Genomic DNA, 18,081 nt, shown 5'->3' with positions numbered 1-18,081 from the left:
TGTGGCCACAAGTCAAAAGCCACGTCCCATATGCAGGGCTGAGCTGAAGTGAGGAGCAGCTCTGGACAGGCCTTGGGGTGAGAGGCCACAAGGGCTTCCTCACGGTCCTGATGTCCCTGATGGAACAGCATTAATGCTTCGTTCTTTCCACTTCCTGGCTAGCAACAGTAACCACAAGTGGTGGTTGTATTCAGTTGATCCTTAATTTCTCCCTGTTGAGGAAAACGGTTCCTTAATTCAACCTTTTGTGTAGCTGCGGGGCCTTGAGACTGTTCCTGTGTGGGTCCACTGCGTGTGGATGTCAGGTTTTCTGCAGGCTTGTGACTCCTCTTTCTCCTCTATTTAAGTGAGCAAAGTCTTGGTGTGTCCTCCCCAGGAACTCAAGAAATGCTTTGGAGAACCGATGGAGAAAGAGGTGCCAATGGAGGAGGGAACTTGGGTTAGTTCTAACTGTAAATTTTCTTGGCTGGTGTTGTAGCCAAAATCCTTAAGAACGAATGCTGCAAAACTCGAGCTGCTTTGCCAAGTTGGAGTGTTCTCAGTGATGGGTGGCGTGAGTGTTGGTGATGAGTGAAGCTCCATTGTACCTGAAGGACTGAAGGGCCTCAGAACCCCCTGTAAAGCCCCATTTGGGATGTGTCAGTTGGGTTGGGGTACGACCTGCGTGTGAACAAGTGTTTGACCTTGTAGTTCTCTACTTAGCGCTCTGGCCTCTCTCCTCAGTGGGCACGGGATGGGTGCAAATGTTCTGTGAGAGCAGCTTGAGGCCTGCGACGCCACTGCTGGGGTAGCCATGGTGCCGCTTGTTCGGGGGCAGTGACGGAGGCACCGGTGCTGGGACAGTGATGGAGGCCTCGGTAAACCCAGTAGTGATGCCATCCCCGTAGTTTCTCCCCCAGACGACCGTCCCCTGGAGCGAAACCTCCTGTCCCCATCCTCTCTCTGTGTCCGTTCCCAGCCCAGCTCAGCCACCCTCGGGATGGGCAGGGGCTGCGTTCACCCCCTCCCACCGCACAAATGACGCAGGCAGAGGTGCTGCAAAGCCAACACCCAAGTGGTTTAATGAATGGAGCAAGAAAGCGGCATCTGAGAGGGGCTGGAGAGGGTGCGTGGGTGCAGGTCTCTGCCTCCACACCTCCTCTGGATGTGGGCACCACGGGGACAGCGCTGGAGCGGTAGGTTACGTGTCGCCGTACCGGTGGCTTTTTCCCTGTCCATCTTCCTCTGTACAAAACCGGCAGTTGCCCAGTGACATCAACAGAGTGTCCAGCTCCTCCTGAGCCAAGTTCTTCAGGCCCGCTGCTGTGGCCGCTGTTGGGGTGTGACGGGCACCGAGTCCTCCTGCTCCTGAGCGCGGTGGGTGCAGCTGTGCGGCCCCAGGGCCCGAGGAATCGGCGGGGAGTCGGCGGGAGGTGCAGCAGCCGTGGGGCCCGGGCAGCTGCTGCCACAGTCCCTGCGCTGGGATTGTCCCCGTGGGCACAGGCACAGCCAGCTCGGCTGCTGGGGTTCGGGTCGCTGGTGTTCAGTCCTGTGTCCCCCGGTGGGTGCGTCTTCAGCCCGGGTGGGGACGCTGCTCCTGGGGACGCCGGTCCCAGTGGGTGGTGGGCATGCCGGTGCTGTGGCTGTCAGCAGTAGGAAGGGGTAGAGGTGGTGGTCGCGGTGCTGGTGGTACCAGGCCGGGGGGTCCTGGTTGTGGATGGTGGTTCCCCTGGGTGACCGCGAGGTGCCGGGCAGGGCCGTGGCCTCTTCTCCAGGCTTGGGGCCAGCAGGGTTGCCAGGTGGAGGTGGCAACGTAGCGCTTGGCGGTGGCGGGGCCAGCGCATGATGGTGGCCAGGAGGGCTCCTGGTCACAGTGTTCTGCGCTTCCGCGGGATGGTGTCAAGCGGAGAAGTCCTGTGGCCCTCAGGATCTCTCACTGGCGCGGGGCGCTTGGTGTTTCTGGCGCCTGCAGCTCCCGGTCCCGGCAGCCCCCGGCAGGTGACGGTGCCCGGTGGCAGGGGCAGGCGGGTGAGCAGCACCCGGAGCTGCCTGCGCTGCAGCTCCTCCATGAGTTGGGCTGTGGAGGGCAGGCGAGGCTGGGGCGCGGGTGGGGGGCTGGGCAGGGGGCTGGGCAGGGGGACCTGCAGGTCTTTGTCCCCAGTGTCCCATGACCCCCAGGGAGTCGGTGATGGGGAGGCCATCACCCCCCAGAAGGGGTCAGTGTCCCCCATCATGGCCGTCGCCAGGCGCTCCTGCGGGCTGTCACCCTCTGGGCCGTGCTCCCAGAAGTCCCCAGTGACAGGGGTGCTGCTGGCCAGGCTGTCAAGGCCATCGGGGAAGGTGGTGTCCCCGTAGAGCAGCTTCTCCCCTGTCACTGGGTCCTCCATGTCCATGCAGCCGCCCTCTGCCCTGTGTTCCCATCCCAACCATATTTCCTAGTCATGATTTCTCATACCCACAATGGTTTCCTGTTATGATGGTCTCCTGTCCCCATGATTTCCCATCCCAAGTGTGATTGTTGGGGGTAGGTGGATTTCTTCACTCCAGTTTGTTGGAGTTAAGAGGGCTGGGAAGGAAAAACGTTTCTTTTTCATCACCTAGAATTTTTTCTATCCAGTTTTTGCATCAGGAGCCCAGATGCCAAAGCCAAGGCCGAGAGCACTAACCTCTCAACAGCTGCCTCCTGCAAACCGGTGGTGATGGTGAGATGGGGGTCCCCAAAAACAGCAACTCCTGCCACTGCCAATACCCAGCTCAGCACGGCTTGCGCCATGGCAAGGCTGGTGGCGGGCAGCAGGCAGGAGCAGCAGGAAAGCCCCAGGGGCTCTGCCAAAGGCAGCCGGGGTTTTCCACACAGCCCCATGCCCGTGGGGACAAGACGCCAGTCGGATGCTGGTGTCAGGACAGGGCAAAATAAAACTGGGGCAGCAGACCTGGCAGAGGCCGCGCAGGGGTGCTGGGGAACAACAGGGGGCTCAGAGTCCCACCTCGGCTCCTGCCGACCAGCCGGCTCCCGGAGCTGGAACCCCCTGGAAGCGGGGACACGGTTCTCCCACCGCCCAGTGCTGCTGTTCCACGTGCCCATGACCGGCGCTGCTGGGAAGGGTCTCGGTCCAGCACCCTGCCCAGCGCCCACCCAGATCCCACCAGGTGCCAGGAGCTGCTGCGGGGTCACATCCTGAGCAGGGAACAGGAGTCTGGGGTCCCCCCTGCCTCGGCCGGGTTCCCCAGCTTCCACAGGAGCCCTTGGTGCCCCTGTTCTCCTGCCACCTCTGACACCTCCCGCCTGCTCGCCCTCGCTGCCCTTAAAACAAATCGACCAAATAAACCTAATTTGGACTGTAACTATATTTTCTTAATCCGAGAGGAAGAGTCCTGCAGTCGATAAGCAGCAGAGTCCCCACGGGCTCCTGCTGCTGGGGAAGACTCGAGCCATTGCTGTGCTAACAAGTGTATTAGCTAATGAAAACAGCACTTAAAATAATCACAATATTTCTTTATTTGCATGTAAAGATGACATAATAAAAGATAATTAGCAGCATGTGAAGCAGTTCTACTACTCAATTTTCTCAGTTTAGCTAATTAATTATCTTAGTAAAATGCATCATTATGGCTAATTTTAGAAAATCTAGCAGCTGCAAGGTCATAGTGGGAACAATTTCAATTTGTAATTGGAAGAAACATGAAAGTGAGTCAGATAATCTTTTATTAGATGATAATAATAATAATGAATCACATGGGTATGTATATTAAGTACTTTAAGAGGCAGAAAATGCACTGAATCATTTGATAATGAGCTTCCATCACGGGCTGTTGGGGGATTGCGAGGGCGCTCGGCCCTTGTCCCTGACAGGACATGTGTCCCCGTGCCGGACCGGGGAGCCTCTGTGGGGCTGCGGGGGCTGCACCCGGACCCCCGGCTGGGCCTGCCCCACACCAGGGCCTGGACAGGACACCGGGCTGGGGGCGCAGGGGACAAACCTCCCACCCCTGGGCCGGCCGGGAGCTGCCCTGGGCCCCTCTGCTCCCCCTGCGGCCTGCGCCGAGGGGCCGGGGCTGCGGGGTGGCCCAGCACGAGCCGCGGGGGAGAGCGGGAGCTGCTGGGGACGCTGGAGGTGGCACAGGGGGCACAGGGGGCGCAGGTGGCGCAGGTGGCCTGTGTGACGGGCATCAAAGCCCATCACAGGGCTGGGGTTGAGAGAAGCCGGGGAGGGAGCGCAGGACCCCTGTCCCGGTGCCCGTCAGCCCCCGTGCTGGCCCCGTTCCCCCGGCCCCATTCCACCTTCCCTGCTGGGGCACTGCCCGGGGAGCCATTTGACCTCTGTAGGAAACAATTATTTTGAAATAGAATAGGCCCAGGCAGGATGTCTCAGCAAAGCGTGTTTTAATAACGATTTTGCAAGACTGGGTGTTCTACCTAAAGGCTGGCACACCTAACAGGGCAAAAAGACCATGCTTGTGTCCCCCCAAAATCCCAGCCACCATTTCCCTCCCGTTCCCCACTGGTTGGTACTGCAGGGTTTACAGACTATCCTGACGCACACAATACCCTTCCCCTTATCAAACTATTTAAGATATGGATTCCTGGTACTTTGATTACACTTCCCCCCAAAATTAATTTGTAAATACAGGTGTCAGAATGTATACAAGTATCAGTATATATTCTGGGAAGGGACTGTGTTTTACATTAAGGATCCATAGTCCAATGTCTCTCGGTCCTTCCCCCTCCTGGGGTCACGTGCCAGGTCCTCAGTTATGTAAAAACAACAGTTTTTTGTTAAATGTTCCTTACAGCCTCCCCAAAGCAGCTGTTCCCCGGCAGCCGGGGAAGGTGGTGGCGGTGCTGATGCACCGAGGCTCCTCCGGTCCTGATGGCACCGGCTCCGGGGCAGCCCAGCAAACCATCCCCTCTGCCATCGGGGTGAACCGGCCCATCGCTGCCTTTCCCAGTAACACCTTTGTGTGAAAACCCGGCGTGAGCCCCAGCGCTGTGGTGTGTCAGCCCTTCACACCGCACCCCCGGGCTCAGGGCAGAGCTGTGTGTGTGGGGCGGGTGTTCCCCACACAGCACCTACAACAACGCGGAAAACACCGCGGGTCTCGCAGGAGGCAGAAAGCGGGTTTGGACGTCGCGTGTGCCCAGGTGCACCTGCCCCGGCCCCCGGGCCCGCCCGCCGCTCCTGGCGCAGCGCCGGGAACGAGGGGCAAAGCCACAGCATCGTCCCGGCCGAAAACCAGCGCTGAGACCCCTGGGATGCTCCTGGTGTCCATGGCAATGTGCTGCCCCCCTCCCTGATGCTGTGATGGGGCCTGTTGTCATAGCGATGACCCAGCCCACAATCCTGCGATGCCCCAGTTGTCCCCACAGCCCTGAGGTGTCCTGACAATATGTCCCATAGACATCCCAGTGCCACCGGCACAGCCCAGGGACATCCCAGCAGCACTGATGTGGCCTGGGACACTGCAGTGGCACTGACCTGGTCCAGGGATGCTCTGGCAGCACCAGCACAGCCCAGGCACACCCCATCAGCATCAGCCTGAGGACATCCCGTAAGCACCCATGGCCCAGGGACACCCCAGCAACATCGGCCTGGCCTGGGGACACCCCACCAGCACCCACGGCCCAGGGACACCCTGTGGGCACCCACCGCCAAGGCGGGTGCGCTGGAGGACGCCGCAGCCGCGGCTCAGCCCAGCTCCACCTTCAGCTTCTCGCCCCTCCTGACAGACACTTGTTCACTGCCAGCAGCCAAATAATATTTTCTCAGCCTAAAGCAGTAACTAAATTACATTTTACCCTGGAAAATTATTTGTAATGCAATTTGGCTCCATTTGTTGTCAAAATTAGCCGTGCTGCGGCAAGAAAAATGGGTGTTTAGGGCACCGGCATGCGGACTTTCTCGTGCTTCTGCTCAGCACATGTATAGGAGCTGAGCTGATGAAGAGGAGGGTGAAGGGCACTGGGGATGGGACATCTCTTCTGCACCCACCATGGCAAAGCTCCCGGGCCCTCTGCTCATGCAGGCTGGGCAGGACGCGGGCTGGGGGACGTCTATGAGCATGGGGGACATCTAGGGGGTGTGCCGGCTGCTGTGCACCGCATGGAGCAGCTCCCCTCAATCAGCAGCAAATTGGAAATTCAATTCTAATTTCTGGCCATGGCAGAGGGTGAGACTGACCGTCCCTGGGCTGCTCCACGTTGTGGCCACTCCTGTCTCTATCCCTGGATTTGTTACTCCGGCTTTTACAGCAATCACCTGGTGTATTACAGCAGTTTCATGACTCTCTTTGGTGCCTGGGAGGAGCTCTAATAATAAAAAGGGCACCTAAAGGGCTGTGAGTGCTGCTCCAGCCGGGCTCTCAGCCCCAAGGTGCCGGAGGTGCCTCTGAGCTCCTGGGTTGGCTCGCAGCCGCTCCAGTCACCCCCACACACCCCGGGGCTCTGATGATGAAAAGGCACTTGCAACCCAAGACCCTTGAGCTCTCCGCTCTCCCGAGAGAAGCCGGACCCCCTCAACGCCCTCCTCCGGGGGACCCTGGGCTGGGAGGGAGCCCTCAGCCCCCCACCAGCCCCAGTTCCTGTGGGGAGCTCCCCCCGGGCAGGACAGCCAAGGTTTCCCAGCCCCCGGGGAACGGGACGGACCACTGTCCAGCACCTTCTGCCTCCTTTGTAGGGAAGAAGAAAGCATTAGGCCTCCAACACGAACCCCAGCAAACCCTCTCTGCTACCGGCCCTGCGCTTTTGGACCGCAGAGAGATTTAACTATCGCTAATTTCAGTGATTATTCAGAGATCAGTGTGGGACCCATCCCAACCTTCCCTGGAAGCGATGAGCCCAGGAGCAGGAGGCACCTGCTGAAGGTACCGAAGAGGAAACTGGCAGGAAAGCCAACACTTGCTTTGCCCTGTTTGAGGTTTTTCAAATGGTCAGTTCAGTGTTTTTTCGAGAGCTGCTGTGAAGTGCCAGGGATGCACAGGACACCCGCCTGGCACCCGCAAAAGCACCGAGACACACGAACAAGGTCCTGCCAGACCAGGCACTGCAGCCCCGAGCAGGGAGCCGCGTGGGGCTCGGGGGCCGCAGGTGGTTCAGCTCACTGGCCGGAGGGCACCGACAAACCCACCCCCGCCACGGCTTTCCTGAACATTCCCAGATTGGCCTTTGCAGGACACGGGACCCTCCTGTGCTGCTGCCCAGCTCTTCTCCTGAGAGAGAAGTCAAAGACTTTATCCTCTGCACAGAAATCAGAGCTGTCGCTGACACCCACAGGATCCCGCTGCGCTTTAACCGCGCGGCTTCACTGCGGCAGCTCCGCCGTCCCGCTGGCAGCTGCACCGCGAGGGGACCCGCAGGAACGAGCTCCCCGAGCACCGGAGAACATCGGCGGCGCAGGAGCACCAGGTGTCCCTTCAACGTCCGCTCTCACCATCGAGATGCACCGCGGTTCCCTCGCACATGCGCTGGAGCGCGGCCGCAGCTGCAAATCACCGTCCGGCACTTCCCTGGGAAACACCTCTGCTGGCTGACACCTCCAACCAAAGGCACCGGAAAACATTGAAAACCGACAACAGCAAAGTTACTAGATAAGAATCTTTAAAATTTATTGGACTAACTGTGTTACATTCAATATTTGATGTGTTTCTCCTGGACAAAGAATTGGCATAAATACAAACAAGCCTTTGTGTGCCTTCCCTAAACAAATAAGAGATAAAGTACTAGAGACAAGGGAACATAGTTCACATCTTCATATTTACATTTTGCCTTTACTTTACAACTTAGCGCCAGGAATATTTACAGAAAAATACAATAAGAACAAAAAGACCATGTCTTGGCAACATACAGAAATGCATACAAATTGTGTATGATTTGAAGCATGTGATATCTGGCATTCTCACTTCTAGTTGCTCCTGCTAAAACCCATGTGGAAAAGGTCTGTGTTTGCCTTCAAAGACATCACTCAATTACGCAATCATTAAATCACCTCGAATTTGTCTGTTGGATTGAAATGTAGTTCTCTGGTGTTTCTGGGCATGCAGAACCTCACAGGAAGGAATCGCACCTGCCACGGGGAGCCCGACCCACAGGGACCCGGCCCATGGGGCAGCAGCAAAGCAGCCGGGGCGGCTCTTCCCCGGCTCCCGCACCCGCAAACACCCTGCGCCCCCGGCACCGTCCTTCCCAGCTCCTGTTTGCTGTAAGGCTCTAATGCCTTTTCAAAATGTACTTTTAAAGCAAAGCGTTTTTTAAAGGAGAGTCTTTACTAAGGTACTTCTATTAAGTTTCTGTTGTTTCAAGACTGTGTTTAACAAGGTGACGATGGTCCCCCCTCTTTCTGCACTGTTCAAAGGATGCCATTGTTACAGCACAACTAAGAACCCAAACAGAAAGGCCTTAGGAAAAGAAAGTCCCTGTTTACTAATTATGTGACACTAGCGGCGCTGTCACCCGCGGAGTCCAGACCCACGCAACACACAGAGCGGCCGATCCTCGTCACCTCGAAGAACAGAACGCAAACCCACGGCAGCTGCCAAGCTGGAAACTCAACGTTCTGTGATGGAAAGAACTCTGGATTCCAGTGTAACGCGTTCTTGCCATCACAACTGAAGTAACTCTAACGCTTTTGGGGAAAAACCTCAAGGCTGTGCCCTGGACTAGCGGAAGCCACCAGTTTGGCCACTGGCTTCAACAGGACAAGGATGTCATTCCCAAACTGGTGTTTTACACTTTAGGACAGAGTTAGCGGCCTCTTGGTGCACGGGGAGGGACACGGGGCTGCGGGGACACTCGCTGCTGCCACAGCATCCGAACCGAGCGGGATGGCAGCACGATTCTGTAACCACAACACTCCTATACTAAACCATGACCCTCTCACAGGTTCACCTTTCCAGACAGCAAACGCCAGCGCTCATGGCCAGGTCATACACGAGCGTGTAACACGTTAACCGGCCGGTTTACAAACCCAACCAACCCGTCACAGCCGCCTGCTCCTCCGCCGCGGGATCAGCAGCACCAGCAAGCCCCAAAGTCACCGTGTTTCCAGAGCCCCGAGAAGCCGCGTCGCTCTCAGGTTGTTACTGCTCACGGGGGTGGCACATCCATGTTGATGAACGTGGAAGTGGACCCGAGACTCATCTTCAGCCCAGCACAGGCCACCCTTGGCCATCTTGGGCTCTGCAGAAAACATCCAGGGTTTCCCCAAACACACACTGACTACACCCGAATGCCCCAGAGAAGCATCTTCTGCAGCTCGCTGCTATACAAACCAATGACTTTGCAGATAACACAGGCTGAGCTACGGTACGTGGGTTGCGTTACGTTACTGAAGATGTGCAGACGTTAGGTTGCTCAGGATGTTTATTTGTTGCACATGCATCGGTCATGCCTTTTAAATCAGTGGACTCAAGTGTGTTTGGCCATTGATTAGATCCAATAGGTACATACAAAATGCGGGTAAATTTAGTGTTCATGTGTTAAGCTGAGTTGGGCAGAGGAGTTTCGCTGTCCCCCGCTCCCTTTGCCGCTCCCGCCGCCCGGCCCAACACGCTCACGCTGCCGCCGTCTGCTGTACGTGGGTTTGTTTTCCACTTGTGATTCATCTGGATCGAAACCCAGAGCTCACGAGCTCAGAGGCGAGTGTGCTCGTCCCCCGCAACAAGCACGTGGCACCTAAAACCCCTTCGGGTGACATCCGGAAAGTCCTTTCATGTGTGTTTTTAGGGGCCTGTGCTGCCATTAACTCTCTGTGAAAAACCACACGACAAGACAGGAGCAGGGGTGTCCTCGGCAGGTCAGCTGTAATGGAACAAGGCTGTTTCAGGTCAGAACTGTTGCAAAAAGTAACTCTGAACTACCAGAATTAAATGACTGTCAGGTATCACCACAACACATATAGAACCACTTCTGGAATAACACGAGGAGCCCCCCAGTCCCTGCCGACGCTCCTGCTGGCGTTACGGCCCACGGGTCATCACTGTGACACGAGCGCGGCTGCAGCGCACCTGGAACCCGCCAGCGCCTGCTGCAGCTTTTACACTCCCCGTATCGAACCTGCAGCTCTGAACGTCTTTTCCCTGCACGTCCTTCACGTCCTGAACACACAAGATCCCCAATCTGAATGTGAAAGGCTCCTGAGCTGGGTGAGCGGGATCCACCGCTGCTGAGCGTCAGAATGCACAGCAGCTTCACAACTGTTCTAACTTAGCACTCCAAAGGGGCTTTAATGGAATGGCAAGTCAGTGGGGAAAAAGAAGAATCCTCGACTTTGCTTTTTGAGTTGTTTTATTCTGTTTAACGGGAGCTTCTGGAAAGTGTTGTAGAAGCTGCAAAAACTGCTTAAGCTATAAATACCAGGCAAGAAGCAGCCCCAGAATCTGAGATTTCAATCCAATGGAAGGAAAGCAAGTGATGTTGATGTTTTTGATGGAAACAGGGAGTAGGCGATACAGACACTTCAAAATAAATTGTCACATAAGTTTTTCTTTAAATAATCAAGCTACTAAAATTAAATGTGACATTTTGCAACAGACCTGAAACTCATAACCTTGTTTTCATATAACCAAGAGCGCTGATCTAGTACCAACTTGTGTCAGAAAGTCGGGTAATTCCAGGTGTTGTTTGCTGTCAGCGGGACTGATCTCGTACGCAGATGGACCCACTCACTCCCAGCCACGCAGGGAGCTGGAAAACAGCCTCTTGGCTATGAATTTCATGACCTGACATTTCCAAGCAAATTCCCTCCTCCTGTTTTTGGTTCCAAGCGGTGAAGGATCTTCTGTTGAGCTCTGAAGGGGGCCCGGAGATGTGCTCTGGAACAGGGGATCCTGCTCCCTTCTCCTTCCACACAGCACGATGTCTGAAGGCAGGTTTGTTTGTATTTGGTTTTCTGTCCTTATATGCAGAGATGGCTTTGTTTTGATTGTTTTCCTCTCACAGAATGAGACACTTACAGTTCCTAATTAGCCTGGAATAGATGATTGGGTGAAGAGATTACGCTGCTAGCATCCAGGAAGCCTGGAATTAAGTCATCTTGTGCGGGTAGGTGAATTAAGTCAATATCCCAGCTGCAATGTTTTGGATTCGTTCCTCATTCCTCCCACACGGTATCTGCTGACTTGTGCTAGAATGTGATTTCCTGAATTCCGGAGGGCTGAGGAGATTTGTTGTTGTTATTTAACTGTTTTCATTACTGTAGCCACCAAGCTCTGATCTAATTGTCCTGGGAGGATAACGACCTAGGGGTTGCAGTTCTTGAGCCCAACCTCCTGGAAAAGCGAGGTATAAAATTCCGGCTCCAGCTGCCTGTTCCGGTATTTATTGACAATGTCTGCTATTTTCTGTTTTCGGCGGACATGTGGGGGGTTGTATGAATCACTCTCCAGCCTCTTTCTCCGACAGATATTTATTACCGTCTGCCTCACTAAAAAACCTGAAAGAGAAATCACATTTGAATCACGTTTCAATAAAGGCAGGTTTGCAGCCCTTTGCTGGCTTCGCAGCTACAGACAACTTTTGGTTCTGTCCCCATTCTATTCCAAAACTAAACTCATGTGCCTCTAATGAAGTGTCCATTAACCCTTTGCTGTTTCACAAGCACTTTCTCACAGGAACAGCATCTTCCTCATTTACAGGACTTGATTCCTGCCTGCACATAAACCACATCTGCTGAACTTAGAGCTGAGACAAAGTTCATTATATGAATAGTCCTGACGCAGCTGAAAACCGAGCCTAAGTCTAGGAGAACACACCTGATCCATTTTCCCTACAAGCCATTGCCATCAGCTGCATTCACAAATGTCACCTAAAGGCCCAGTCTGGCTTCAGTTTCCCCACCACCAAATTACATATGCAAAAGCCAGAAATGGAAAGTCACCCCCAACAGGCCCCTACGATGTTAGTTTTATGGTAATGTACAAGATCCAAAGCACATCAATATCCAACAAGTATCCAATGAACATCAGCTCTGTCTTGTGAATCGCTCGCACTGGAGTGAGATTTCCAGTTCCCGAGGCGATGGCAGCACAGATACCGACAGACCCACGAATCCATCCAGGAGCAGAGGAACAGGCAGAGCACACCCGGACCCTGTCAACACACGCCTGCACAGTCGGTTCAGTATTTTGATTGAACACAGTAAAAAATCCTCCATTGCTGTGGCTTTTAATTGCTCTCCAAAACAGAAGGAACAAATGCAGCATGCCAGCACAGTCCAAAAATTCAGCAGTACCCTCTGGCAGGCACCCAGCACCTTGGCTCTCAAAGCTACATATTAGGGTCACATTTCTGATTTATCTAAATTAATGGGCATTTACCTTTTTCTTCCACCATTACAAGTTCCAACCCTTCCTACTCCTATTGCTGTGCTGTGCTCAGTGCTGACCACCTGCTCCCTCTGCTGTTCCTCCTACCCCTGGAGCTGCAAAAAGCATCTTTTTGTTATATTTTGTTCTGCCATGCCCAATACTTTTTCCAATGAAAGATCCCAGATCGCGTATTTCACAGATACGTTATTATTATCACTAAAAAAATCAAAGCATTAATGTTCCTATAAATCTTTAGCTTACCAAGAGCTCTCCTACTGACTATCATCCCATCCACCAGCGGGATGACCATGTTGAATTTCCCAGTTGCTCCCTGTAGTTTTATTCTGAATAAGCCAGTGTTTAAAGGATGGATGAAGATCACAGGAACTTCCTTCTCAGGAGTGGTGGATCTGAAGAGAAAAAAACCACAACTGTTAGATCAGTTTTATAGCACAGTTTTAATTAATATATAGGTGAAAAATGACCGCTTTGAGTGTTAAAAGCATACTAAAAAATGTCTTGTGGCTAAACTAGAGGGGCTCCTGTGCGCGTCCTCTGGACGTTGGAAGGGTTACGCAACTGCTGTTTCTATGATCTGTCGCCTCCCAACACGCACGCGGCATCACCCACCTCACAGGGAGCAAACGGGAGGGCGGCCAATCACAGACTCCAGAGAAAAATCACATCCTCTGTTCTTCAATTTATGTTTAACCTGCAGTGATGTGAAAAACCCTTCATTTTTTCAACTAAAAATAAATCTACTGAGGGAGCTCCTCTGTCTTTAACAAGACTGCCTGGAGTTTCCAGGGTTGCCTTGAGAGCTGAAGAATGCAAATAATCTCAGTCCTGACTCCTGAAGTGCAGCCTAAACTGCTGTCCACGAGAACCAAGGTTAAGAATTAAAATAAGAGCAGCCTTACCTTAGGGAAGCGCTACTATTGGCTGTGGTTTCCACACCAGTGCTTGTCTCAGACACCAGGTCAGGGAGGGGAAAGTTTTCTGCAAGAAGAGGATGCACCGAATAAAGTTTATGTAACCAAGTTTCTGGGGTTCCTTTGTTTGTTTGTTTTGTTACAAAAAACGGTTATTTATCAGTCAAAACCAAGCGGTCCTCAAGCATTTACACCATGGATGTTCTGGCACTGCTAGTGATACAAAGTGTTTGGTTTTAAGCTTAAGCACTCATGGAGTGCACAGACACCTCAGCCATCCTGCTCTCTACAGGGGAGGTAACACACCCCAGACCCCAATTCTCTCAATCCCAAAGGTCTAAATCTCTAAAGGAACGGTGAAAGCAGGAAGGAGGTGAAGCACTCCAATCACAAAAAGAGCTTTCAAGTTATTATTCCATAAGCATCTTGGCTATCCACCTGTAACCAGCCCAAGAGCAGTGCTGGGAATGCCAGCCGAAACCAGCGCTCACACGGATGGTTCTGAGCCCTGCCCAACCAAACGTGGCACCATTCCTCAAATCCAGGCTGAGGAGATCCTCACCATAAACTACAACTCTGCTGCCACGTGCTTGGTAACAAGTGACTGGATCACGAAGGTGCAGGAAGAGAAGAACTCAGCCCCCTGGAGAAGATGTGGCACTTCCCATGACCTTGTTTAGGGGCAGAAACCGAGATGTTGAGGGTCATTCACAAAGTGCAGTTCAGACAGCAGGACGGTGCCAACGCCTCTTCCAACAGAAAGAGTATAAGGCCCATAAACACCTTTTTCCAGCGGAGATGGGATGCCAAGAGCACACAAAAGCTGGAGCTGGCAGAGAGCATGGAGCACCAGGGGAGTCCCTGGAGATGGAGGGTGGGCAGCTGGACAGGGCGATAGCCCGGACTGCAGTGACAGCTCTTCCACTGTCCAGAGTCAAAGATGTTCCAGAAGCATAAGGCAAAATCCAAGAACATAAAGAGCGTAAGGCAAAGCCTCTGGCCTAGCAGCCACTTTCAAGAGCCACCCACCCCCAAACCCAGCTGCCGTGCTTACTGAGGCTCACAAACGCATCTCTTTAGCTTCAGACCCAGAGCTCCGGGAGATTCCTCTGGCTGCTGAAAGAAGCAGCCAAGCAGAAACACGCACGTGTAGCACAGTTGCTGGCTCCACAGTGAGCTGCCTTAGCTACTACCCATGATAGAAATGGGTCAGGGACACCAGTTTGGTAACTGAAGCGGCTGAGGGGCTCCTGGAGCTCAGGAACACCCTCTGGGCCAATGTCAGATACAGAAACGATGCTGTGGAAGCTCACACCCACCTCCTGATCCCAGGGAAGCTCTGAGGGATGTGCTTTGGACAAGGTGGTCTTCCTGAGAATTTACACTCCCTCTTGATTGCTCCCACTCTGGCGGTTGCTTTCCTCTGGGAAGAGCTAAGGGCTTAATTAAGGTCCACCCTTACTGCCAGACTAGGAACCAGGATTAGAAATCAAAGGTAGAATGTATTGGTTCCTGGTCAGTGTTAGAGGCTCTGCTGGGCTTTGGCTGTGGCTTGGAACGAGCACACGAGCAGCTCTCGGGGATACAGGGCTCCCCAAGCCCAGCAGGCAGCTGCCACCACTGTCCATGCCACAGCCGGCACTGGATGGCAAAGCTGAGTCTCCCAGCTCAGCCAGGACCCAGCGTCAGAGAGGAAACACCGAACTACGACACACGAAGCAGCATGAGGAGCAGGACCCAGCCTGGACAAAGGCGCAGAAAGGAACCTGGACCGCAGCGCAGGAAACGGGCACCCCGGGCACAGGATAAACCAGCCCTCCCGCAACAGGGAACACAAAAGAATTTCAAAGGTTCCATCAAACCAAATAGGAAGACGGGCCCTTCAGCAGAGAAGCAGCAGGTGTCAGAAGTAATTTATTTTAAAGAACAACAAATCCACTCTGAGGAGATGGCAGCTCAAAACCAGGGGTGCACACCTGGCCTTGTGTGTTAAGCTTAAGGGGGTGGCACATGACGGCATTTCACACGTACTGCCAGAGCTAAAATAATCCACAGACCTACATGCCACCGATTCATGTACACCCCACGGACCACCCCTCCAACATCAAAGAACTGGTTTAGACTCTTCAAAGCATCGGTTACAGACATCAATAAGGATCTCCATTTTACAGAGGAATGGAACAGAGTTCTTCCTCTGGTTCCTGCCCTGTCGTTACTTCAGTGAACAATGAAAACTTCTACGCACCTATATCATCATAACGTTCCACCCAGACCACATACACTTTGGTTTCAGGTCCCATCGGTGGAATGGTCCGGCCCTGAGGCACCCTCTTGGATCTGGATGTAGGGCTGAGCTGTTTGAACACAAGAGTAGCATTTGCAAACGTCATGAGTGCAGTAATGCATCCAACGAGCATTTCCACAGCTGCTCCTCAGCCCTTCTGATCTCAGGCAGGCACAAGCTCTGCCAGCTATTGAGATGGGGCAGCTACAGTGGAACTACCCCCTGAGAAACAGGAATCTGGGTCTCCACAATATTTATATTCCACAGAAATTAACATACCCAATCTTTAAAAGATAGTTTAAGTTTTTCTTAATGTTCTCAAAGATCTTAAATCAGTATCTAAATACACATTTGGAAGTGATCTCTATACAAGAAATAAGCAGCTGTAAATCCTTTGCTAATGGTGACAGGGGTTCATTGTTTTCTGCTTTGCTGCCATACAAAAGCAGCTCCACATCGGATACTTCAGGCACAAACGACATGCACTATTTTCAGCTGGGTAGGTATGAAAAGTGGAACCAGTGTCTACCCATCCTAAATTTCCAAGCACAGATTTGAGTCTGAATTACTTTGTAAATACTGCATATATGTTTTCCTGCATGCACTTCAAGATTTCAGTAAGCAGACTATCACTACTTAGCGTTTTTAAGTTTTTTGTTTAATTAATGTAATCTTACCAACTCCTGCTGCAGGTGCAAATTCTGGCAGGACCAAAAGTAGATGTTAAAGAGATTAATGGCTAGGAACAAGTTGCTCCAAATGCCAGGAAACCAGATCATATACTATCAATGCCATTTTTCAATGCAAGTTTTGCCTTACCCGCTGGGAGGGATTAAGATTGTCTGCATGATTGGGGAAGAGCTCGAGCGTCAGAGACTGCTGCTTCAGTATTCCTGGCAGGAGATCCATGTTGGAGTCGCTTTCTTGGTCAGAGACATTGCTTTCCAGTGAATCAGCTGTAAGCCAGAAGCACAAAGGTGGGTTTTGTCTTCTGCCAAAATCTTAAGCTGTCACCATATGTAAGGTTTGGAAAGTAAAAAAGGTTGTAAGAGTTTTGAAACTGAACACACAGAGATTTACGGCCAAGTCCATACAGCACTCCAAAGCAGCAAGAGGATTCAGCAGCAGAACTGCCAGTTATCCCTGAAACAGACTGCGAGAAAGGGCTGCCTATGGGTTCAGAGCGTCCCATCCATTCCCTACAGAACGCAGTCTCCTCCTTCCTATGGCCATCATTTCCTCACAGCCCTTTTATTCCAGGGAGCTTTTGCACACTGGTTTTAGTGTGCAAACGATGTCGTGAACGGTGCTGCTCACCACGCAGCAGCCGTGCACGTGCTGCTCTGTGTGCAAGGCGGGACAGGATAAACAATGGTGAGCCACACGTCCAACCTGACACACTCAGGGTAACGGCAACACCGCTGTGCAAACCCACACAGACACTGACACTGAAAAAAAGGGGCCCAGGACAGATACCACCCTAAGAAGGAGTCTAAGGATTAGCATGTTGTAATTTAAACATCAGTAGCTTTCTGACAAGGGTCTTGCTAAACACACAACTGGTTAGCTTGTTTAGGTTCTGCTTCTGAAAAAGCTCTCCAACACAAAAAAAGGTTGCTTTGGTTTTGGAAACAGCTTGTACAAAGCGATCTTACTGAGGGACTCCACTGGTGACGGGACAACGAAAGCTATTTCCGTCAGGGCATCCGCATAATACAACACCTTCTTCTGCCCGTTGAAGATGCTTGCCCCGACATCTTCTGAAATAATTAGATCATCTGCAATGGACATAAAAGGAAAATTTAGTCAAAAGGAAGCTCTACCCCTTTCCACACTGCCTTGGGGGAAGACTTCCGTAGACAAGGTGCAATCAATGAGAAGAAATCAAACAAATCTCATTTTAAAATCAGAAGATTTCACAGTCAAATCCCATGGCTAACAGCCATTCTCAGATAAACTTTGTTATCTGGAAGGAAACAGCATTGTGGCTTGGGAGAAGATTTATTTTGAACATAAATCCATTGTACTGCACACCCTATTTCCCTCGGACTGAGTAGTCTAGTAAGCACGTCTGCCGCAAGAATTCAACTAGTAGCTATTTCTAACCATTCCCTCTAGCAGACTTCAGTCAGTGAGTCATCGATATCCAGAGGATTCTAACATTTCAGTCTATTCCAGCATTCGAGCCAGTTTCTAGACTCTCCTCTATGAATTTTCTTCTGCCAAGGAGAGTTAGAAAAAGGCTTTTTGAATCAAACCCAAAGTGCCTTGTTCTCACCCCATTCATTCCCTCGGCACAGCTGGGCAGTGCATCAGGCCTTCACAGTACAGAGGAAAAACAATTATCTGGTGCAGCAGTGCTGTAAGTAAAGTACAAACACCCCCCTCCCCACTCACACACTGTCCTTCCCCATACCACCGCCAGAAACATTAGCCGGGCCTTTAAGCCAAATTATTTCTCTTTACAGAAGGAATCCTGGGACGGCTGCCTCAGCAAAACCAGCGGACCAGTGAAATCCAGCTCACAGGAGCCCCCGAGCCGTGCGCCACCCCCCCGGGAGCGCCCCTGCACCCCAGCCCACGGCT

General features: G+C 52.5%; 1 protein-coding gene across 4 annotated transcripts in view; it reads right to left on the bottom strand.

Annotated features, from left to right (window-relative positions):
- Positions 1-7,556: 7,556 nt before the first annotated feature.
- The window catches only part of RALGAPB (Ral GTPase activating protein non-catalytic subunit beta), a 72,071-nt gene continuing 61,546 nt past the window's right edge, over positions 7,557-18,081 (bottom strand). For all 4 annotated transcript variants that reach the window (XM_065032647.1, XM_065032648.1, XM_065032649.1 and 1 more), the window contains 6 exons: positions 17,151-17,273; positions 16,315-16,451; positions 15,457-15,565; positions 13,200-13,278; positions 12,541-12,689; positions 7,557-11,405 (listed from right to left, as the gene is read on the bottom strand). In XM_065032647.1, the coding sequence (XP_064888719.1) occupies positions 11,212-11,405; positions 12,541-12,689; positions 13,200-13,278; positions 15,457-15,565; positions 16,315-16,451; positions 17,151-17,273 (791 nt within the window). In that variant the 3' untranslated portion in view covers positions 7,557-11,211. The remainder of the gene's footprint in view (positions 11,406-12,540; positions 12,690-13,199; positions 13,279-15,456; positions 15,566-16,314; positions 16,452-17,150; positions 17,274-18,081) is intronic.

Source organism: Columba livia, chromosome 16, assembly GCF_036013475.1.
Source record: "Columba livia isolate bColLiv1 breed racing homer chromosome 16, bColLiv1.pat.W.v2, whole genome shotgun sequence".
NCBI classification, from domain to species: domain Eukaryota; kingdom Metazoa; phylum Chordata; class Aves; order Columbiformes; family Columbidae; genus Columba; species Columba livia.
This window is presented reverse-complemented; position numbering and strand designations above follow the sequence as displayed.